We start from the raw sequence: 25532 nt of genomic DNA, 5'->3' as shown, positions 1-25532 counted from the left end.
ATAATTTGATATTTTTGTTAATTAAACATTAATTAATGTAATACCTAAGGCATTCTTAATGTTTCAGATGAACAATGTTTTTAAAATATCTTGCAGATATCGATGAATGTTCAGAACGGCCAGGAATCTGTAGCAATGGTGAGTGTAAGAACTTCCAAGGCAGCTTCCAGTGTCTTTGTAATGATGGCTACATCTTGGCTCCTAGCCGGGATACCTGTGTTGATATTGATGAATGCCTTCGCCACCCAAATATCTGCAACAATGGAACTTGTATTAACACTGTGGGGCATTACAAATGCCACTGTTACCCAGGCTTCAAACTTAGTCATAACAATGATTGTATAGGTAAGTATATGATTACTATTTTTCAATTAATTAAATGTTTTACCTTGTACTATTATTTATTTCATTTATCAGTTTTAAATAATAATTTAAATAGAGTCATTCTTTTCGGGATTTCATTTGTGAGATCAAAAGATTGTCATATTTGTTCTAATAAAAGTTGTATAAATCCATAACTAGATGTAGATATCAATAGCTGTCATTTGACTGCTTCAAACTTGATTAGCTGTGAACAAAAATTATTCTTCACACTCTTAGATGTTGATGAATGCCGCATTATGCCTACATTATGCCGCAATGGACGATGCCGTAATGTAATGGGATCCTTCAGCTGTGAATGTGCAGAAGGATATGTTCTTGCTGCAGATGGTCAACACTGCAGAGACGTGGATGAGTGCCGGGAGGTTAGTCTTTAACATTAGTATATTGAGCAGTATTCACTCTTCTAAGTGAGTGTCAAGTTCTTCGTTGTTACTATGTCAGTGTATTGTTTCTGTTTAGAAACCGGGCACATGTCCACCTCCAGGAAAATGTCAAAATCTCATGGGTTCTTTTGTCTGCAACTGCCCACCTGGTTATGAGCTAAGTCCAGATGGCAGATTATGTGAAGGTAATTTGTGTTCAATTTTTCATATTAAAGACTCTCAAAGAAATAAAAATAGGCTGTACTTGGTTTTGGTTTCTGATTAACTTACGACAGGTTTTAATACAATTATGAAAGTGAGTTCTGTTGATGTTTGAATTAAATTTTTGTGCCACTATAGTGGGGTTCAGACACTATACAGCATAAATAAAAAATGTTACGCAAATATATGTATCGAAAAACAAATTGTACCACCATCAGCTAATATAAAAACCTTTATTATTGCTACTTGTTACATTATTATTAATCATCATCAGGCTCACAAACATTGTTTAATTATGGTATGCTAGGCCACATCTGTTCAGGATGTGGCTGGGTGATCAAGAGTGCTCATTCTCTCTCGCTGCGTAGGCAGTGAGCACCTGCTGTAAAATGGGGTGATCAGACGTCATTACATAGTGCAGGGGAAGTGCAACCAGTGCATTGCTGTCAGAGGAATGACCAAGTTACATTCAATGTAACCTTAGTTGCAAGTGTATATACTTGTGGTTCAGTGCTTAAAGTTGAGAGCAGCTCTTTTTAAACAGATAAACAGCAACATAATGGCTGGGTTAGGAACTCCAAACTGATGGTCAGGCAAACCAACATCAATTTACAATGCATCAGTGCAGGATGCTTATATCCTTACGATACACAATGACATCTTGATATGCTTAAGTGTGCTTCAAAGCTCTGAACACAACAAAAAATTCAGTTTACAACAACATTACAATACCTTACATGCTAAAGATTATGGACTCTTGGAAGGCGAACAGAAAGAAGCAAAGCTGCAAAAATTAAAGACAGCACTGTCATGTGATGCAACTGAAGAAGCTATTCAGCATATGGGAGAACATCTAAATAGTTTTCCACAACATTTTAGTTTTCAGGAGGAATGCTCAACAAATGAAGCTGCAGTTTGAACAAGTTACTATATTGCTTTTCAGATTGCCAGTGTCTGGTGCACTTTCACTTCTTTTCAGTGGATGTTGACAATGTGGAAACTGAGCTTCAATTAGAATGCCAGTGCAACAGTTGTGTGATAAATTTCATAATAAAATTGGCCTTGCAGACTTTTATAAGAATCTCCCTAAACATAAATTTCCAAAACTTTTTCTAGTCTGCAGCTATGATTGTGTTTATATTTGGATCTACTTACTTGTACGAGCAACATTTTTCCCCAGTGGGGAGAATAAATTTGCCCACAGATGCTCACTGAAAGACTTCAACTTAAAAGCTTGTCTTCAAATCACTAGCATTCATAAAGTCATACCAGACATTGATGCTTTAGTGAAAAACAAAATAAGTAAAATTGAGTAACATCTTGTGTTTCTGTATTTAACATTTAAATAAAATGATAACAAAATACAAGTTTGTCAATTTAAATTTCACTCTAAAATGGCATTCATCATCATACTGCATCAATTGTGGGAAGTCTTGGGTTTCGTACTTAGCTGCGCCATGTTATTTGCTTCATCAAAATATTAAAAGAGATGTTTCGTTTCATTGTCATTTCTCATCAATACTTTACTAGTAATGTCAACATCCATGCTGAGGTGGAAATACTGATTCCTGTCAGATCACAGAAGTTAACCACTGTCGTGCATGGCCAGTACTTTGATAGGTAGCCATCCGAGTACACAACACGCAGTTGACAATTTTCTCTTTGCCTCTACAGCAAGGGGACAAGAGAAGTGGTGGCATAAAGTCCCTGATCATCAGTCTTTGTGCCAGTGTCCTGGATTCTATTCCAAATGTCTCCGCAGTGTCTCGTGAAGTGAGGGCATGCAACATTGTTGATGACAGTCTGTCCGTTGGATGGGGACACTAAGCTCGGCAGTCCTTTTGGTGTTCTTTGACAGGAGTAGGCCAGATGCTGGCACTGGGTTTCACCCTCTCCCTTCTCTCATCATCTCCTCCATGAACATGACACTACACTATTCATACACCCATTATAGTCACCTACACTTCACAAATTCACTTACATACACAACTCTCGTACTTTGTGGGGTAAAGGTGCCTGTAGGCATGAAAAATAGGAAAAACCTTTTCAATTAGGCAGTCAAACTAGTCCTTTGGGGACCAACTTTACTTATTACTAAAGTAAAAGCACTGCTGAAACCAAAGAAACCATCGAATGAAAGCTACTGCTCGACAGCTCTTCTTGGCTGCTGCTACAAACTTCTAGAAAGGTACTTTTGAATAGCATGGGACCACGAATCCTAGAAGTTATCCCACCAGAGTAGATGGATTTCACACTAAATGGGAGTTGCACAGGCCAGTTTTAGAGCCCAGCCACACATACTGAGGCAAGTTGTCAGAAACAAAAAAGTTGGCAGTAACTTCCGTAACCCTAACAGCTGCCTGTGCCACTGTGTGGAAAGAAGGGCTTCCACACAAAGTGATAAAAGTAATTCCACACCAGACCATACTCATCAACAACATGTTTTCAGATAGATACTTCCAGGTGATGCAGGGTTATAACATAAGCAAACAGAGGAAACTGACTGATGAACTGTGCTAAGGACCAGTGTTAGCGCCAATGTTTTCTTAACTTCTACATCTCTGACCTGCCTGAAACCTTGTCAAGGAAGTACAGCAGTGCTAATGATATGGCTCTAGCTATCCAGAAGAAGCAGTTCCAAGATGATGAAAACATTATCACTGATGACCAAAATAAAATGCATGGGCATCTAACTAGATGGAGCCTAGTACCAATCCCTCCAAGACAGATGTCAGCCGTTTTCATTTGATCAACAAAATGGCTGGATAAGAGCTGAAGGTTCACATGAATAATACTAAAATCAACTGTCAAAAACATTCAGAGTGCTTGGGGGGTATTCTAGAGAGACATCTTAAAAATGTATTCCATGTAATAAATTCGCTCAACGATCTCATCCAGAGTTTATGCAGCGCTAACTGAGGAGCAGCAGTGGATACCCTATGAACCTCTGTACCCTCCTTAGTGTGTTCTGCAACTAAGTACTGAGCATCAGTGTGGCTAACCAGCAAGGATGTAAAGGACGTGCACACCCAGTTCAATGTTGCTATAAGAACTGGATGTATAAAGACTTTTCCACTATACTGGCTCCCAGCACTTAGTCATATAACCCCATGTTTCCCACCGAGACAGGAAGCTTTTACGAAGGAATATATGAATGTAATGAATACTCGTCTACTTTCCATCCATGAAGATAGTCCAGTTTTGGAAACAACTTGACTATACTGCAGAGACTCCCCTCTGATTGGCCAAACATCTGGTAGCTACCAACTTCAGCAGGGATACTAAATGGCATGAGAACTGTAATGATAGTGCCTTCTCTGAGGACTGAGACATATTAGTCCAATAGAAAAACTGAACACACAGTCTCCACAAGTGAGGGTAGCTACACAGTTCCAGTTGTGACTGTGGGGCTCCAAATCAAACTGTCCAATACATAGCACAGGAGCATGAACTGAGAGCCTATCAAGATAGCCTGGGTCACTTCAACACCACACTGTTCTGACTTGAACAGGTTGCGAGTGTGGTTGTCAGAATATGAAGATGCAAGTTGCAGAATTTATCTGCCTCAATGTGTTCTTCCGTTTCATTGTCATATTGTATTCTGTATTTGACTTTATTTTATTTTAGTTTATTCTGCAGCCTTCATTGATGTGTTTTATAGTGTATTTATATGCTAAATAAATGAATCTCATTAATAAAACTGTCTAAAAAAATAAATTTGCTACAAAAATCATTAGCAAACTACCTTGAAGCGATACATCTCTGTATAACAGGATATTATCAGCAAAGCTATCTTGTTCTGATGCCTCCCTCCCCTACCTTCCCCTCTCCACTCCTTTCCCCACTACATTTCATTGTGAGCCACCCATGCTCACTGATGCGGCTTGAGCGTGAAAAAGCTCACACCAGCAGATTAGTAGCAGGCCAATTCTAGACTCTGCTAGTGTGCACAGCTTTCGTGTTCCTCGACTCACTGCTCACTTTGCTTGCACCAGGTTATAGGCAGAGTGTTTATGTGCTCATCATGTTCCAGAATTTGCCTTCATTGTTAAATGCAATCAGACTTCTTGAGTAATGACATCAGCACATTGTGTGAACTTTGTTATGAAGAGTGTTGGCAGTGTCACCTGATGATGTTCAATGAGTGAAAGTGGTTGTGACACAATAAATGTACCTTAATGTAGCTGTGTTTCTTCTTATTAGCATTAGCTGTGGAGCACAAGATGATCAAGATTATTTTTCTGTAGTGAGTTGTGCTGTCAAGTTCATATTTGTGGAGTGGAATGGATTGTCACAGATGAATCGATAGAGGTAATGCAATTGAAAAACTTCTTGTACTTGATGGTGGTTAGTAACAGTTTAAATTGGTAACAATAGTAAAGGTCTTCATTGCAACTGTTGGTGTTGTATATGATTTTGGTAACTACAAGCTGTGTGACACAAACTACTGAAAATAAATATGTTGGTTTATATTAATTTTTGTTCGTATTTTGTAGGTTGATGTTATTACATGTTTATTATACTTTCTTTGTAACACACACACACACACACACACACACACACACACACACACACACACACACACACATTGTCTCACATTCACATGCATGGCTTCATTATCTTTTCCTTACAAAAATGTCTCCCATAGAGTCTAACCACTCACTTACAGCAGGACATTGACAGTCACTAAAGCCTTCACACACAATATCCACATGTGCCACTAAGTGCCCAACTACTTCCACAAACCAGCTGCAAAGGAACACCCCCTTCATCACCCACCATATCACCACTTCACTGTACCCTTCACAAAGCATTAGACTACCTTCCTACTGCTTCCAAAGTCATATTCTGCTGGCCACACAGTTTGTGAAGTATCATGGCCCTCCCTAATCCTACCTTCTTTACACATGGGTCATACCCTAATGAGACCCAAATGCAAGATTTATCTTATGCACCCACACAGAAAACCTTGTTCAAGTGACATCACAGGCATATTCTACCATGTCAGAGGTAGGGCCACCTGTGAAAGCAGTTATGCCGCATACCAGCTCTGCTGTTACTTGTGCTCACCATTTAACGTGGGGAGACTACCAAACTGCTGTATACCTGAATTACAAGTATATCTGATTGGTCAGGCTTGGAGATGGGTGAAGTTGCAGTGCATTATTGCACATACTGGATTATCTTAGGAGGGCCACCATCAAGTAATAGGATAGGCTCAAACAGAAATTTCTGTCAACTTATATACTGCCTGCCAAAGACCACCCACACAATGCACGGGACAGGGCAATATATTATTGAATGTTATCTAGCAATAGATATTTACTCTGGTTATTGTTTCATTTTTATTTCACAGGGAAATTATTTTTTAGTTTCATAAGGCTTAATCTGTTGTTCTTTCTTCGCTTTGAGCTCATACATGTTCACAGATATGCTGATGGGGGCAAACATGTCTTCAATAGATTATATGTGTTAAATTCTTATTAAGGTGTAACTGAAAATGAGTTTCCTTTTCAGACATTGATGAATGCGTTGAGAATGAGGGAATATGTGAAGATGGGATCTGCATTAATACTGATGGAGGAATGATATGTGAATGTCAGGAGGGCTATGTTCTCAGTCAAAATGGAATGAAATGTATTGATGTACGTCAAGATTTATGTTATGATAATTACAGAAGAGGTAAGAATTTTGCACAGTTTATTTTTTTACTGCTTGTTCAGTCACATTATCAGCTCCAGAATAACAAATTTATAAGGATAGGTGTTTTTATAGATCAAGGGGACACATAAACATTGTCCATTAAAGATGTGATAATATCTTCTTTAACTAGACTTAAGGAACTTGAGAGGTATATTATAATTGGGGTACTCTGTGTACCCATAGCAAATTAATATGTTCTACACTTCATTCCTTCCAAAGATGTTCAAATAAAAGCATGAAGAATAGGAACAAACCAGACAAGTAAGAGTATACTTGCACTCTGACGGTTCTGTACGAACTTAACTATGTATATAGATAATAGTTTATTGTGGTTCAATGGCTTGGTGCCCATAGTGCTACTGGATGCCACTTTGGTAACTTGCGCATCCCTAATCTACCCCTGTTATCTAACTAGGGAACAGGACCTACAGTTTAATGTGGAATCTGAACCACATGTTGATTTGATAACTCCTCACATCATTGGGAGATGAAGGCTATGTTAAAATGAAGACTGAAAAATCTATGGTTTGACCGATTTTGGTTTCCAAACACATGTTTCACTTTTACTAATAATTTCCGGGTATGCAGCCGGATCCCGTCAACATTCTGCCACAATATTTCGGCCCAGAGACGTCTGGCCATCATCAGGTGAGTACACAACTACTGAAGAGCCCAGGTGCAGTCGCGATATTTATGCCGAATCTGAAATATCGTGGCAGAATGTCGACGGGATCCGGCTGCATACCCGGAAATTATTAGAAGAAGAAATACGCCGGGAAAATTTCAGAAGTCACATGTTTCACTGTTTTTCTTTTTTAAAAACTGGCTTTTCATCCAAAAAAAATGGGGTAGCCAGTACCCTGATTGAACATGCTGAGCTACAGTGCCATCTCTAGACCACCTGGCCCAACAAATATATAGATGATTCACTTATAGGTTTTGATAGGTGAGTTTGCGAGTTTAAAAAATGTGATATATATGTCCATATCTTTTAATTGCATTGACATAGAAGCATAAATTACTTACACTACCAAGGGACTGTAGATCATAGAATTTGACATAAATTTCAACTTGATACCTCTACTCTTGACTTTCATTACTTCAGGAGGCAAAATTTCAATACTGCCAATGGATACACATAAAAGTATGTGCATTATCCTAGCATTCAGAACTAATAGTTATTTCCTCAGGGAGGAGAGAGGGTTAGCATGGCTAACATCAAAAATGAAGGGAAGATCACTTAGGCCCCAGGATGAGAGAAATAAATCTGTCATAAGGATGAGGGGAGACAAAGACCAAACCATAGTACCATTCAATTGCAAGATAAATAAAACCTATACTTTAAAAAATTCCTCCTGTCTTGTTTCATCAGAAGAATATTTTATTAGAACTTTTGTTTCTTTTCTCTAAAATGTTTCAATTGTGAAGTGATTTTGTCAAAAGGAATAACAGTAATAACATTATTCAATATCAAATGATGCAAGGAGCATTTTTCTGAATTTGCCAATTCATAACAAGCAAAAATATAAAAACAAAAACTGAGTATTAAGTCCTTATATTAAGTAATACTAATATACTTATGTGAAACCTACACAAAATTTTCTTTATTCTATGTGAAGCTGCAACACCCATCTATTGAGTAGTGTGGGTTGGCAATCAATATTTCTTTTTATTCTGGCTTTAAATTTTACAGTGAGGAGAGATGTGACTGCACTCAGCAAAGAAATTGTAGGGCTCAATCCTGCATAGAGTAGATTTCTTTGATACAATCCAGTTCAGTGGCTTGTGAGATGAAACTGATCTTTGTTTCTAGTAGTGTGTTTTTGTAGGTCATTGTTCATATTTTGTTTAAGTTTTCAGACCAACATGGTCAATTTAAAAATATGCATAAGTATTTATAACATGGTGTGGGTGGTACCGCCTCTCCCCCATCCCCCAGTGGCTGTTAGTTGCATCTGATAACTAGTTTCGATCACATTTAATGCTCATCTCCAGATCTAAGAATGAAATAAAACAATACGTTAATAAATAACTATTTCAATATTTAATATACAGGCTGGAGAAAAATTGTGTCACAAAATTTTAACCCTGGATAGCTGATCCCAGTAGGAACCAGAATTACTTATGCTGTGTAGGTCGACAACGGACAATTTTTAAACTACAGAAACTTGGCACTACGCACTCTGATTGGCCTTGGGATTGCCTGTTGCCGGATGCTCTGGATAACACATGACCGCGAATGCTTTTCCTGCTGCAGATTGTGATGTATCCACGGTGGCCCACACACTCGGTGGTAGTGCTCCAGCCTTCCACTCTGAGGGCCTGGAGGCGAATCCGCCAGGGTCCCAACACATCCATTGTAGATTCATGATAAGACATACCAGGAACAAACCCATCAAAACAGCTGTTAGTTCGGGTACAGAAAGTATTTTAGAAGTTGTGCCAGCCCTGAAAAGGGCCTTTTTTGTAGCTAGGACATTGTTTACTTAAAGCAGGTGCTCGGACCGGTGACCCTCTGATGCGACACAAGCTTGGTAACGTCGAACGGTGTTTTGCCAAACTCTTTCAAAGATTCCTGGCATTACCTTGATGGCATGTTGAATGCGAGGCATTAATTCCTCTTCATTTCTAGGTGGTTCGTGTCTGGATGGTTGAACTAAAACCTTGAAGAATCCCCACAGGAAAAAGTCCGATGGCATGATGTCTGGTGATCATGTCACACGAGCACTTCTGCCAATTACCCTGCTGTCGAAGAGTTCATTTAAATATCGACACACAGTACAACTGTTATGTGCAGATGCCCCACCATGCTGCAAAAACATGCATATTCGTATGTCCAGGGGAACAGCTTCCAGCGGGCCGGGTAGAGTGGCTTGCAAAAAGTAAGGTAATTTGCCCCAGTAAGTCAAGGAGGTAGACGGACCGGCCCAATCAGATGGTCACACACAGTGCCTGCCCAAATGTTGAACAAATTGTTACTGGTGTCCGAGTGTTGTAAAGGCCATCCTGATGGAAGGTGCACTCATCAGTGAACAACATGATGGTGGGGAAGTTGGGATCTGATGCAACACGTTGCTGAAACCACCAGCAAAACCCTAGTCTGTGTTCATAGTCCACCACAAGATTTAGGTCTTGAACAAGGTGGAAACTAAATGGATGCCGGCCGTCATCCCTCAAAATCTCCCAGGCTAACTGATGAGTGACCCCCATGTTGTGTCCAACTGCTTGAGTACTTGTCGTAGGTGCTTCATTGAAGCGCTCAAGAACAGTCTCTTCAAATGCAGCATCCCGCTGTGCTCAAGGGCTTCCAGCATAAACATGATATCCCGCTGATGAGCCTGCTTCACCAAATCACTGGGGAATTGCTGTAAATGTTTGTGGGTGTGGCTGGCATCTTGTTGGGTACTGTTCCTTGTACAACCATCAAGCTTCATGTGCATTACCATTGGCTAGTCCATAAAAAAAAGAACAATATCTCATTGTTCTTCAAACAAATACTGTGCCACCATGCTTACTGTATAACTAAATTGCAGGTGACGTGTGTGTACTCCAAAGCGAAGCAAGACCTATTCGACATGTGTGTGTGTCTGGTTAGGGCAGTGACGGGGTGAGGGATGTTTGTATGTGTGAACCAAGAACCACTGCGCTGCCCGTCAGCCGACAAACAGCAACAGGGCAATCCCATGACCAAATGGAGTGCGTGGCACCAAGTTTCCATAGTTTAAAAATGGTGTGTTGTTGACCTACACAACTTTAGTAATTTTGGTCCCTACTGGCATGAGCTATCTAGGGTTTAAATGTCATGTCACCATTTTTCTTCACCCTGTAGATTCAAAATATTTAAAATGTAAAATTCTTAAATTTGTACCTGATTAATCACAAGTTGTGTAAAGTCAAATTTCTTTAAAAAGGACATAGTCATCAGTTGTAAAATAATTAAAAAAACATATCTATAGTACACTTGTGGCAACATTCAGTGGAATATATCATTTTGTCATATCCACTTTGCATCATACAGACCCATGTATCATTATTAGATATATTATCGGACATTACTTCATTTTTAAAAATTAATTGTATTACATCTTTTAGACAATATCTGTGTTATATTTTAATACTGCATGATATTAGTGCCTTTCCTCTTCCCCCCTTTCCCCCTCACACCTTCCATCCTTTACTGGATTTACTAAAATGCTGGATGCCACTGAATGTTGTCACAACTGCACTACAATGTTGTTCCTTATATTTTACAGCAAATGTCTATAATCTTTTTAAAGAGATTTGACTTTTCACAACTTGTGATTAATTAGGTAAAACTTCATGAATTTTAAATTTTAGATTTCATCAGTTCGTCTATATTATCTACTTATTCACGTACAGTTTTAAGATTTTTAAATGTTTTGAATCTGTATTATGTACTTAAATGTGATCATAACCTGTAATAAAATGTGACTAACTGCCACTAGGACTGTTACAATAAATGCTTTAAAAATTTGTACAGTTGTGGCATCTCTCATGACAATATGTCAGCCATTATTAATATGTGGGTAGTAAATTGTGGCGTGAGTCTCTTGGTTTAGCACCACAAATTATTCATACAGCCTTTGCTGTGACTTTCAGGGCTCGTAAAGGCTTGCCTGTGTTGTGACACACAATACTTTTGTTCCATAGTTTATACTAGATAAGACCAATGGATGATAAGCAGTCCACACTACATGTGTGTCATTGTAATACTTGCTAAAAGTATTTATTACAAATATTTTTTTTGCCAGTTTGCTTGCTAGAAAGTGCATATGCATACCCCACTGACGTGCGTCTTGTATTGTTATTCCCAGGAATGTTACACAGTTCCCTTTAGTGGCAGTATCAGTTAAAATGCATAATTGTTTTCAATCTCTGACTGTCTTATGGAGTTGAAATCCATCACTGCTGTTCCCTTGCTGCTGAGACTGAGATGAGTCTCATTAAAACTCTAAACTATTTCATTTCTAATACAGGTGCATGATATTTCTTATTAGTAATAATATATGTGCTTGCATACAGTAAATATAACATCAGCATACAGAATTATCTTTGAATTTGGGCAGCAGTATTTTATTTCATTTACATAAATTAAGAAGAGAAGGGGTCTCCGTACTGAGCTCTGTGCACTGTGGAAACATGTATTTCAAATCAGTAATGCTAGATCTGTGTGTGCCAGTGCCCATTTTTAATAGTACTGTTTGGTTTCTCTTTATTAGATAAAATTTTATTAGACCATGAACAAGGCCGCTGATGCCTATGTTCTATAATTTCTCTATGAGTATTGATATACTCACTTTGTCAAGTGCATTTTTCAAGCTCAAGGAATATGCCTGTAACATATTCCTTGTTCTCTATAGCAGTTATTATGTCGTCAATAAATTGTGTGGCAATTGACAAAGTTAATCTATAAAACCATTCTGAATTTCAAAGATTAACTATATTTATTTGAAAATTTTATAATTTTGTCATATATGACCTTTTCTGTAATCTTATGAAGAAGGTAGTTGCTACTCATCATTTAGCGGAGATGTTGAGTCGCAGACAGGCGCAACAAAAAGACTGTCAGTAAGTGAGCTTTTGACCAACAAGACCTTCGTTGGAAATAGACGAAACACACCCAGCCACCCACCCGCCCACACACACACACACACACACACACACACACACACACACACACACACACACACACTGACACAAATGTAACTCACACATACATGACTACAGTCTTTGGCTGTGGAGACCATACTCCACACTTTTGAAAAGACAGGCAAGACAGAAATTAGTCTATATTTTTCCATTTTCAGCCCTTTTTAGACTATTTTCAGTGGGTCAAGAGAACTTCCTGATCTTAATATTCTATTAAATGGAAGAGAAAAGGCGTCTGGTTAGGTTTTCAATGTAGGACTTTAGACCCCATATATCCTGCAGATTTACAGTTTGGTAATGTCTTTACTATGCTTCTTATTTCACTGCTGTCAGTTGGCACAAGGTAGATGGTGTATGTGATAGTATCCTATCAAGTTCCAAAATGTTTTTTGTTTGCAAAAATTCTTATTTACTAATACGAACATGTAAAATTGATCAGAAACACCAATGAAACTATGTAATTGCAGTAAATTATAAATTGTTTTTGAAATATTGTGGGCTGTGTTCCATCCTACAATAACCCATTTCACTTCTTTAATTCTCTTAGATGTAATTTTGTTTATCAAATTATTTATAATTGTTGTTATGGTCTCCAGACCAAAGACTAGTGTTATGCAGTACTCCACCCCAGTTAATTCTGTGCAAGCCTCTTTGCATATCTACTGCAACCTACACCAATTTGAACCTGCTTATTGTATTCACACCTTGATCTTCCCTCTACAACTCTTACTCACCACATTTCCCTACAGTATCAAATTATCTATTCATTGATGCTACAGTATGTGTCATGTCAACCAAACTCTTCGTTTAGTCAAGTTGTGTCATAAATTTATTTTCTATCTGAATCATTAACTCCTCATTAGTTGCTCAATCTACCCATCCAATCTTGAGCATTCTTGTATAGAACCACATTCCAAATGGTTGTATTCTCTTCATATCAGAACTGCTTGTTGTACACATTTCAGTTCTGTGCAAGACTACACTTCAAGTACCTTCAGAAAAGACTTCTTTAAATTTAGTTTATATTAGATGTTAACAAATTTCTCTTTTTCAGAAATGACTTTCTTGCCATTTGCAGTGTGCATTTTATACCCTCTCTACTTCAGCTACCATCAGTTATTTTGCCACCAAAATAACTAAAATCATCCACTTCTTTTAGTGTCTCATTTCCTAACCTACTTCCTGATTTAATTCGACTACATTCCCTTTCCCTTGTTTTACCCTAGCAGATGTTCATTTTATATCCTCCTTTCAAGACACTGTTCATTGCATTCAGGTGCCCTCCCAAAACCCTTGCTGTCTTGATAGAGTTACAATCTCATCAGCAAACCTTGGAGTTTTTATTTCTTCTCCCTGAACTTTAATTCAATTTCCAAATTTCTTCTTAGTTTCCTTACTACTTGCTCAATATACAAATTGAAAAAAACACCAGGTGTAGGCTGTAGCTCTTCATCAAGTTACTTCCATTAGGAATGTGGAATGCACTCAACAACTGTGATATGACTTTCAAATCAGTCAGCCTTCCTTTTCAGGCTTTATTAAAGCAAATCTAGATTACAGCTAGTGCCTAACCATTATCAATGCGCTTTAGTTTAAGGCTACGAATGAATTGTGACAGAAGTCTGAACAACAGGCGACTGACGTACTGGGACATTCATTGAAATTATGAAATAATGCATTGATAATGGCTAGGCACTAGCTAAAATCTAGATTTGTTTTAATAAACCCTGAAAGGGAAGGATGACTGATTGCTTTGCTCCATCATTGTGGAAAGCTACAACTCTGTCTCACTCTCTCCTCAAACACTGTTTGCCTTTCATGTCCTTTGAAACTGATGATTGCCCTCTTGTTTCTGTACAAGTGTACAAGTCATAATAATCTTTTGCTCCCTGTATTTAACCCCACTACCTTTAAAATTTCAAAGAATAGTGTCTAGGTAACACTGTCACAAACTTTCTCTAAATTTACAAATTCATGTGCTTGATGAAAGATCCATATGTAAAGACTGGAAAGTTGCACAGGATTTGCAGTAAGATTTTGGAACACATACTATGTTTAAACATTATGAAATATTTCAAAGAAAGTGTTCGGTTGACATATGTTATTGAAAAAAATGAAAATGAGCATATGGCATCATTGGCCGGGAGGCCCCATTCGAGGAAGTTTGCCCCCCAAGTGTAAGTCTTATTTCAATCGATGTCACATTGGGTGACTTGCGCTCCAGTGATGAGGATGAAATGATGATGAGGACAACACAACACACAGTCCATGAGTGGAGAAAATCTCCAGCCTGGCTGGGAATCGAACCCAGGCCCACTTGCATGGGAGGCAAGCATGTTACCACCCAGCTAAGCAGGCAGACATATGTTTTTGATGAATATTATTGACAGAGGAAGCATGAAATTAACTACTAAAAAGGATAGATAATGGTAGATGTCTATGCATAACCCATACGAGAAGAATGGACAGTTTAGTTGGGTATAGTCTGCAGCAATTATAAATAGTGAAACTGGCACTGAAAGGCACAAGAGACGATGATTATGACTAGAATATGCAAAACAGATTATGAAAAATATTGGGTGTAATAGTTCTGAAGAGTTTAACTCATTAGTAGAAGACAGGAATAGATGACAGACAATATCAAACCAGTCAATGGACAAATGACTTAAAAAAATACTTTCCAAATACAGTTCATTTATAGGTCACTCAGTTACTTTGTAGAAAATATTAAATAATTGGATAGATAAAAAATCCACTCACCAAGCAGCAGCAGGCGCAAACACACATGATAGTCACGCAAATTCGTAATCTGTCAGAGCCAGTGACTCCTTTTGGCAGAAGGGTTGAAGGTGAAGGAAGAGGGATGAAGGAAAAGAACTAGTTCTGTTTAGGAAATGGGGAGAATTATGGAAAAGTTGCCCAGAACAGGGGAGACTTACCAGATGGGACTGATTGTTGGGGACTGCACTGGAAGAGACATGAAAGCCTGCGTGCTTAAAGTCAGAATTCGCGGTAATAAGCAAGACAGGGATTACTGATCAGACATCATGCAACAGTTAATAATGGAAAACTAAGTACAATATATGTGGTGGAGGTAAGGGTGGAGAAAGAGAGACAGGTAAGAAAATAAAAGACATAGAAAACTATAAGAGAATGAAGAAAGGAATAGTTAGTGAAAAGAAATGCTGGGTCCAAAGAAATTGACGTAAATTAAGGGTAGGTGGGTGGTGAGAACCAAGCACATGCTGTAATGTCAGTTTCCACCAGCAGAGTTCTGTGAAATTGGTATCGGGGAGAGGAATCCAGATGGCACGTGTGGTGAAACAAATTCCATAAATTTGCACATTTCCTTAACTCTTGTATGTCTTTGTTACTGCCATCACTTGGTTAGTAGATTTTTTTATCTATCAAATTATATTATACGAATATAATAGAGGGAAACATTCCACGTGGGAAAAATATATCTAAAAACAAAGATGATGTAACTTACCAAACGAAAGCTCTGGCATGTTGATAGACACACAAACAAACACAAACATGCACACAAAATTCAAGCTTTCGCAACCAACGGTTGCTTCATCAGGAAAGAGGGAAGGAGAGGGAAAGATGAAAGGATGTGGGTTTTAAGGGATAGGGTAAGGAGTCAACTAAATACCTAGAGATTACACTTACAAACAACTTGAATTGGAACCAATACAGAGAAAATGTTGCTGCAAAGGCAAATGAAAGACTGTGTTTTATTGCCAGAACGCTTAAAAGATGCAATGGATCTACTAAAGAGACTGCCTATACTAAGCTTGTCTGTTGTCTTCTGGAGTATTGCTGCATGGTGTGGGATCCTCACCAGATAGGGTTGATGGAGGACATTGAAAAAGTTCAAAGTAGGGCAACTCATTTTGTATTATTGCAAAATAGAGGAGAGAGTATCACAGACATGATAAGTGAATTGGGGTTGTAATCATTAAAATGAAGGTGTATTTCATTGCATTGACATCTTTTCGTAAAATTCCAGTCACCATGTTTGTCTAAGGAATGTGAAAATATTTTTCTGACTCCCATCTACATACAAATAAATGACCCTCATGATAAAATCAGGCAAATCAAAGCTTGCACAGAAAGGTTTATATGTTCATTTTTCCCATGTGCTGTTCGAGAGTGGAATGATCAAGAAGTAGTCTAAAAGTGGTACTGTGAATCCTCTGTCAAGGACTTGAGTGTGAATTGCAGAGCAATCATGTAAACATAGATGTAGCCCCCCCACCCCGAGTTTTTCCATTCTTCTGTAAATAATTTGTGTCAGTATTATGCAAGCATGACTCGTTAAACTGATTATTTGTTACTATTCACACTTGTCTGCACCTTCTTTCTTTGAAATTTGATTTATTATATTCTTCTTGAAATATGAGGAAGTTTCTCCTGTCTCTTATATCTTGCACATCTGGTGGAACAGTTTTGTCACAGCTGGATCTCCCAAGGATCTCAGTAATTCTCAGGGAATGTTGTCTACTCCAGGGGACTTGTTTCCACTTAGGTCCTTCAGTGCTCTGTCAAATTCTTCTTGCCGTATCATATCTCCCGTCTCATTTACACCAATTTCCTCCTCTCCTTCTAGAATATTGTCCTCAAGCTAGCTCCTCTTGTATAGACACTTCATATATTCCTTACAGCTTTCGCTTCTTTGTTTAGTACCGGATTGCCAACTGAATTCTTGATACTCATACGGCTGCTTCTCTTTTCTCCAATGACCTCTTAATTTGCTGTAGGCAATATCTGTATTACCTCTACACATGCATGTTTCTCCAACCTTACATTTGTCCTGTAGCCATCCCTGCTTACCCATTTTGCATTTTTTATCATGCATTTTTTGCATGCTTGTGCTTCCTTTCACCTGTTGCAAGTTATTATGAATGAATAGCAATATTAAGATATAGAAAATATAATAATAAGAAAGTTCATCTATTATTATTATATGTTTCAGCCTCTGATAATTACTGATTTTGACATATTACCAACTCATCATCATCAGATGATCTGCTTGAAAATAAAGAAAAAGGGAAATAGTAAAGTACTGGGGAACTATATCACAAATGAAACTAACTTCTATGCGTACTTATATATGTTACAAGGTAACTCGTCAACTAAATAAGCCCATAGCGACACCCATAATGGCAATGTGAGCGCCTCTCCAGGCTTGTACAGTTGACTGAAGTAAGTATAGAAGTGAGTTTGACTTGTAATGTAGCTTCCCAGTATTTTACTATTTCCCATATCCTTAATTTTAAGCTGATTATTTGATAATGACTTCTTAATAAGTTAAAATCTGAAACAATACCATTTGAATGACCTGAGGCTGAAATACATTTAAAAAAGTCTTACCAGATGGGCAGCATGTTTTGCTAAACAGTGTGCCTAATCAGTAACCATCTACCATCTTTTCAGTAGTGTATTTTGTTTGATAATGAAAATTAGATTCTCTTCCAGCATTCATTTGTGAATAAAATATGCTATTGAAAAGATAGTAGATAGATTTTATTGTTAAGTTTTCCATCCTCTCACCATCTCAGTTTTGCCAAGAATAGCCACTATACGTACCATGAATATTATCAAAGTATCTCAAGAGTAACAGTTTTCTGCTGGTTGTAGAAATGTTCACAGGTCACTGTTCAGCTGCCCGGATGACACTCATCACTGCAAAGCAGTGTTGTTGCTCAATGGGTGCAGCCTGGGGGAAATACTGTGAACCATGTCCACCTAAAGGCTCTGGTAAGTCATACTTTAGAATTAAGATAGAGAGATCACATGAGCTATGGAATCTGAATACACCTCTATTCTCATAGAATTCATACTTGTGGACTGTCCCCAAAATCCTTACAGTAGGCACCAATCAATCTCTTTAAATGTCACTCCCACTGTCTTATGTTAAATCATCATCAGCCTTCTATGTAAAATAACCAGGTACCTGCTGCACTTTGTTCACTAAAGATGACATGGTTATTTAATTTACCTTCTGGTGTCTGATTATGACTGCCAATTTACAACATGCAGCAATTTAATACAACATCTAAACTGTTTATCTTTCAAACAATGGATACTAGGTAGCAATATCAACAATGTAGGAAAAGGTAGATTGCTACATATCATAAAGATGACACGTTAAGTTGCAGACAGGCTCAATTAAGAGACACTTACACATAAGCTTTCATCCAGACCCTTCAGGCATGAGCTGCTGGAGTTGGCAGTCACGTGTACATGAGGTATGCTTTCTTGTGTTAATAAATGGTGTTTGTTTCTCTTTTTCTGGTGAAGGATGTTGTCAAAATCTGACATGTAAGTGTCTTTTGATTTTGCGTGTCTGCAACTTAACGTGTTATCTTTACCATAAGTAGCAATCTCTCTTTTCCTTGTTTATCTTTCAAGTTTTTCCCATTCTGTACACATTACCATTTTTCAGAAACTGCTAATTAATCAGTTCCACGTAATATTTTCCTATATAAAAAAGAAGTATAGTCTTCAAGTCTTGTTTCCTCACACTACCTCATGGTAAAGCTTTTAATGCTAAAGTTAGATTTGTATAATGCATACACTTTAAAATGATATCATCTATGATGTAACTGGATATTTGTTGTTGTTGTTGTGGTCTTCAGTCCAGCTCTCCATGCAACTCTATCCTGTGCAAGCTTCTTCATCTCCCAGTACCTTCTGCAACTTACATCCTTCCGAATCTGCTTAGTGTACTCATCTCTTTGTCTCCCTCTACGATTTTTACCCTCCGTGCTGCCATCCAATATTAAATTGGTGTATATAAGAATATACAGCCTACAGTTGCAGGTTAACTTTATAGTTTACCTAGGTTTCAACGTTGGTAATAACGTCTTCTTCAGAACATAAAATATTATTTAAATGTTTGCCTAAAACAGGCCATGTCCTAAGTCAACTTTATAAAACTTGATGCATAACCATAAGGTTTTGTCGTGTGACTAGAGACTCTAGTCACACGACGAGGCCCATACAACGGGCTTAAAGTGAATTTGCTACAGCTTGTTTAATAGAAGTTACAAAAGCTTATGGTTATGCATCAAGTTTTATGAAGTTGACCTAGGACATGGCCTGTTTTAGGCAAATATTTAAATAATATTTTATGTTCTGAAGAAGACGTTATTACTAACGTTGAAACCTAGGTACACGATAAAGTTAACCTGCAACTGTGGGCTGTATATTCTTATATAAACAATATCAGTTGCTGTCGCCGCATTAAAATGTTAAAAATTATTAAATTGGTGATCCCTTGATGCCTCAGAACATGTCCTACCAACAGATCCCTTCTTCTAGTCAATTGGATGCTTATACTAAGTAAATTTACTCCTAGAATTCTGGAAGTCATTATACATCAACATTAATTGTTCATTAATTTTTCACTGATGTTGCAAAAACTGTATCCAAGCATTCTTAGTAGCCATTGTCAATTACTGTTTGTCACCATTAAAAATCTTGCCTTTCCGTAGATGAGTTCCGGCGTATGTGTCCCGAAGGTCCTGGACGCTTGGATTCAGGTGAAGATCTTAACGAGTGTTCATTTATGCCCAATGCCTGTGAAGGAGGGGAATGTATAAATACAGATGGATCTTTTCGTTGTGAATGCCCCGCTGGTTTTGTATTGGACGAAACTGGAAGAAAGTGCATAGGTGAATTTTGGAAATGCAATCATTTTGAATTTTAAAACTTTCAAACCATCACATTAACTTTTTATTCTACCTGTTTATACTTTATATGCATATGTATCTTGAGACAGGTCATTTGTTTCCATAATTCATGAGCAGTAACTTTGTTTGCTAAAAGAGAAACAAATCAGTTTTACATTTTATGGGAGTAATACTAATTTTGGGACAGAAAATAACTGAGATGCTTCTTTTCCTCTGCAGATGAAAATGAATGTCTCACTTCAAGCAGTATTTGTGGAAATGGCACATGTTCAAATGTGGAAGGCGGATTTGAGTGTTCTTGCAGTGATGGGTTTGCCCCAGGACCAATGCAGGTTGGATTTGTATTTCCTACATTATGTTAGTTAGCTAAGTACTGTATTTTTAGCAAAATATTGCATTTTGCTTCCTTGATATTTAGCCCGTCATCTGTGTCTTAGTAAGAAAGTGCTTTATTAATTGTCCACGTTTTCTCTATTGTTTATTCCTCTTTTCCTCCAGTAATTTGTATGCCTTTTTAACTGAAACATTATAAATGAAATGTTCTAACATTCTGTTGTCTTATTGATCTTAGTAAGGATTACCAGTACTGTTAAAATATCAAGGCCCCCAGATCTATTAAAACAAACAAAAGACATTCTCAGTCTGATCTTACATAGTTAAACAGAAACGCAGTGCAGCACTGGCCCTGCTTACTAGACTGTTCATTGTCACTCACCAATTGTCATCTGTTGTTTCGAAACTGTTGCTTGCATTAGCTTATTTGTTATTTCTTTATTATGTAATTGTTGCATATCCATCTGTTTGTCATTGTATCTGCTCACAATGGGCAACAATTTGTGCGTAATTGGCCAGCAATCTGTACCCGGGGCCAGTTTCTTGTGCACCACCCTGTTTAAAAGTATGTATGATATGAACTGTAGTTGTAAGGCAACCAATCACTCTTTACGCAGTGTGCAGCTTCCGTAAGTCACTAATGTACTACATCGAGATTAAAAAAGTCATTGTGTTAAAAGAAGACAGGATAAGATAAAATAAAATTATGGTCAGTGCATAAAACTAAAACTAGAATGGAAGAGAATCTCACAGTTCACATCTCGAGCACACTTTCTTCAATCGTGCATATGAGTGTTCTTCTTTTGTGTGCATTTCATCATCAGAGGGTGTTGTCTTTCGTGATTCAGAAATGTGTACAGCATGTAGTTCATCTCTGCTGTCGGGCTGGTCTCATTGTCACCAGGCTGGCCTGTGTAATCCTTGGGCAATGTAGTTTCTTTTTCAGATTTTTTATTTTCTACATTTCAAACTTTGTTTTCCTAATTTTTGAATTGTCAGATGAGAATTGTTGTGGCAGATCTGTGCAATATTTAAACAGCTTTGTCTTTTGTCTGAGTATTGGTCTGTTTACTATGGAAATCTAATTGTCAGCCTTAAAATATTTTATGCAGTAAAAGAAATGTAAAACAATATTCGATTTCTTTCTGTAGGTATGTGAAGATGTAAATGAATGCTTAGAAATGGGCAGCCAGTGTGCATTTCGCTGTCACAATGTTCCAGGCTCATTCCGTTGCATTTGTCCTTATGGATACACATTGGCACCAGATGGAAGACACTGTCAAGGTAAGGCATTTTCTTGTAAGAAGAAAACTCAGTACGGTGTAAGTGCATGTTATACTTAATAAGTTTTTGAAACTTGTTTGGAATTCATTGAAATAATATGTTTTCCAACATGAGTATGTTATGTGCTGTTAATTAAACTCAGAAGATTAGTGATAATGGGACTATATAACTGATACCCCAATCTTGGACAGGGAGAAATAAATACTACTCCCCCCCCCCCCCCCTCTCTCTCTCTCTCTCTCTCTCTCTCTCTCTCTGTGTGTGTGTGTGTGTGTGTGTGTGTGTGTGTGTGTGTGTCTTCATTAATATTTCATTTTTACTTATCACATACTGTTTGAAACATAAAACACACTGGTATTTCAATTTTCTTCTTCTTCTTCTTCTTCGTCTGTGACTGCTATTATATTCCGTTCATCGTAAGAATAAATTTGATGTTTACATTACACCATGTATTCCTCCACATTTGTTTCAATCTCATTGGATTTCATTTCATGTGGAGTGGAAGCCGAGCTACGTCCAGTACAGTCAACTATGATAATAAGAATACGTTTTATGCTGTGTTACATACACATAGACTGAGTGATAATGTGGGATAACAGCTTTACTTGTGCATTAGACTAGGACACCACTAGCCAACCAGCTGGTCCAACTAACCTGCAACGATGTGAGCAGTTGCAGTTCAGGCATAAAAAGAATGAAGCCAGAAACAATATAGCTTCGAATGTCATTTAATTTTTAAAGAGAATGAAATAATATTTGGCAAAACTCCTGCAATACTGCATGCTTCTTAGGTGAGCAGATGGAAAGCATAAAATGCTCTCATTCTCACCTAACATAGTATTCTAAATACAAACAAGAGTGATGAAAATTCCTAACTCAAACACAGGATAATTTTTGTGAGTGAGCTATGTGTGATGCAAAAGCATACTGCACTGATTTCACCATACTGTTTGAATACTGAAGCCAGTGAAGGTATTAATTACAGTCAGTCATTTGGTAAACTCTCAGCTCCTTCCTTATCCAGATCTAAGAAATACGCTTCAGTTGTGGAACTGTCATCTGCTATGTTGATAATGAGTCGATCAGCAACAGAATCTACAAAGCCACCCAGGCATCGCATTTTCTCCTCTTCTTTTATGGCGTGCCATTCTGGATCCCGCCAGTGTTCAGCAGTGACGTGTGCAAAAGCTGCATGAGTTAGTTCCAACATGTCTGGCAGCTTAACAGTCTTGATATTTCTCAGGCTAAATCTCTTAACTTGGCTCCAGATCTGTTCTGTTGGGTTTAATGTAAAAATGCAGCATGTGTATGCTGTGCTTGATGCTGTGAAAATGATTGTTTTTGTTGTTGCTATGACGCTTATCACTCTGGTTCAAGTGGGACTACATTTCTGGTATAAGGCAGTGGACATAGTCCAAATAAATAGTATTTGGTTTTTCACTTTTGCCCTGAAAATTTTACTATAATGTTTTCTTATTTAAGCAACCTTTGTTAACAATCTTTCATAAAATATCAGTAATAAGGAATTTATATTTGAAATGAAAACAGGAATTTTGCATGCAATATGTAATTAGAAACAAGAAGGCATGCATTACTCATAAAAAGACGATTATGAATTTTAGAATTACAAGATGTAGGTATTTATAATTGAATGAAAAAAGAGGTGACTTAAGCGAGATGTGAACCAGCAATCTATGAACTACACTTGGTTGTCAAGCTACTACGCTACCAAGTCTGCTATACATCCAAAGAGTTTTTTGTATCTCAACTGTATCAAATACCATCTCTGAACACTTCAAAGCTGAACTTTTCTGTAAATGTACAAGAAACATGAAGAACAACCTATTTCTTGGCACTTTTTAACCGTGTTCCACACATGTGTTTCACTACGGAACAGGAACCAACTCCAGCCATCTCCGTACTGCGTATTAACGGTGGGACAATCAGGGCATGACAGTACAGAGACTGTAACTGTACACAATTGTTGAAATAAAACTACATAGCTAAAGCACAATTACGAAAAACATTGATGGCTGTTAATAAATTATAAAATCTTAAAGTTTCATTTAATGCAACTTAGTAATAATATATTTAATTGTGTCAGAAACACATACTATAGCTAACAAGTTATACAAAATGTTCCAAAACATGGTACTATAAGCATTACAGTTACAATTAAATGCGGCGTGACCAGTATGCAGCAACTTCGCACGCTTCCTCGGTGGCATCGATGACATTCTGTGGCGTGCATGACATTGGGAATTGGAGTTGCGTGCAAATCCCCACTTTTTCAAGTTGGTCCTCGTTCTTCAACTCTCGAATGCAGCCTGTTGATGGTCTTCCATATCGACCAGCTTTCTTCGTGACCTGATGGCAGGCTTTTGGTCAGGATCATCCACCCTGCAAGGTGGCTGGATCTGGAATGCCACGAGTTGACTCTGAAGTTTGAAGGTGGTTCGGTGAGGCTTTCAGTTGAATGGAGAAAGCTTTTCCTTGACTTGAGCCTTGGTACTGCTGGCTGGTACCCGTCTAGTGGGTGGCTCTTCAGATTCAATGCCTTACACGTTTCCAGTCTGGATGCACAATCACAACAGATGTCTGGAGGTGGGATGCCTGCTAGACGATGAACTTTATCGAGTGGTATAGATCTCAAACTTCCCGTAATGAGTCTGCAGGTTTCATTCGAGGCGATATCCACTTGTTTGGTGTGACTAGATCTGCACTAGACACAGCACGCATATTCTGCAGCTGAATAACAAAGAGCTACAGCAGAAGTTCTTAAGATGCGAATATGCATCCCCCAGGCTGTACCTGATAATTACCGGAGAATGTTGCTTCTTGCAGATACCTTCCGTTTGGTATTCGAGTACATAAACATAAGTAGGACCTACTTCCAAGAGTGTAACAATACCATTGTACTTATGCTACAGCTTCTGATCAATCATTGTGTTTGTGTTTGTTTACATCAGGTTTATTCTTATGATGAACAGAATAGAATTAACAGTAATTTATTCAATTCTGAAGTCACTCCAAAACTTTTATACTAAAAAACGAAACTCCACAGTGAGAAATATAATGCAATAAGACATCTCCAGAGTGTATATTGATGTGAAGCTCTGGCAGATTATTAATGTTTATTATACTACAACCTAAACCAGGATAGTTTCCTGCCCATGGATAGCAAAGATCTGAATTTTGATCCCGACCAAGCACCCAGGTTTGGTCTGTTGTGAAATAGACTATATCAGTTGAACTGAAAGTTAACTATGAAACCAAACATTGTATTTACATGTAATCTCATTGATGGTAACTTGCTTTTATATCTGCATCTTTCAGATGTTGATGAATGTGTAACACCTGCCAACAACTGTAAATATCAATGCAAGAATTTGATTGGCACATTTATGTGCATATGCCCTGAAGGTTATCAGCAAGTTGGTATGACAGACGACTGTCGTGATGTTAATGAATGTGCCCTTAATCCGGGCATATGCAAAAATGGCAACTGTGTCAACCTGCAGGGAAGTTATCGTTGTGATTGCTATGAGGGCTATGAAAACAGCCATGACAGGAAACAGTGCATAGGTAAGAAAGATAACTAAGTAAAAAGTAGTCAGATTTACGGTTAATTGTATTTACAAAAGAAGTTCTAGTTAGCTCTCAGATTATTGAAGTGAACATATTTCTTTGTACATGTCCACCATGATAAACGTTTCACTCACAACTTCTTGATTTAAACATGACTGAAAGATTTAAATTTTTGACCTTCTTTAAATTTGTATCTATGGGTTAATAATGATATTTCAAATTTTTTCTCATGTATCTGTTATTCTAAAACAAATATTTCTACTGTCCCAAGGTTTTGTATGGCAGT

The 25532-nt window shown here is 37.8% G+C and overlaps 1 protein-coding gene across 1 annotated transcript in view; it reads left to right on the top strand.

The window, feature by feature from the left end:
• The window catches only part of LOC124622681 (fibrillin-2-like), a 631069-nt gene that overhangs the window by 521029 nt on the left and 84508 nt on the right, over positions 1 to 25532 (top strand). Inside the window, 9 exon segments of the mRNA XM_047148470.1 lie at positions 97 to 345; positions 601 to 746; positions 844 to 952; positions 6486 to 6650; positions 17985 to 18104; positions 19844 to 20023; positions 20261 to 20373; positions 21526 to 21658; positions 24995 to 25243. Coding sequence (XP_047004426.1) covers positions 97 to 345; positions 601 to 746; positions 844 to 952; positions 6486 to 6650; positions 17985 to 18104; positions 19844 to 20023; positions 20261 to 20373; positions 21526 to 21658; positions 24995 to 25243 — 1464 coding nt within the window.

Source organism: Schistocerca americana, chromosome 7 (genome assembly GCF_021461395.2).
Source record: "Schistocerca americana isolate TAMUIC-IGC-003095 chromosome 7, iqSchAmer2.1, whole genome shotgun sequence".
Classification (NCBI taxonomy): domain Eukaryota; kingdom Metazoa; phylum Arthropoda; class Insecta; order Orthoptera; family Acrididae; genus Schistocerca; species Schistocerca americana.
Note: the sequence above shows the minus strand (reverse complement) of the source record. Positions and strands in the feature narration are given on the sequence as shown.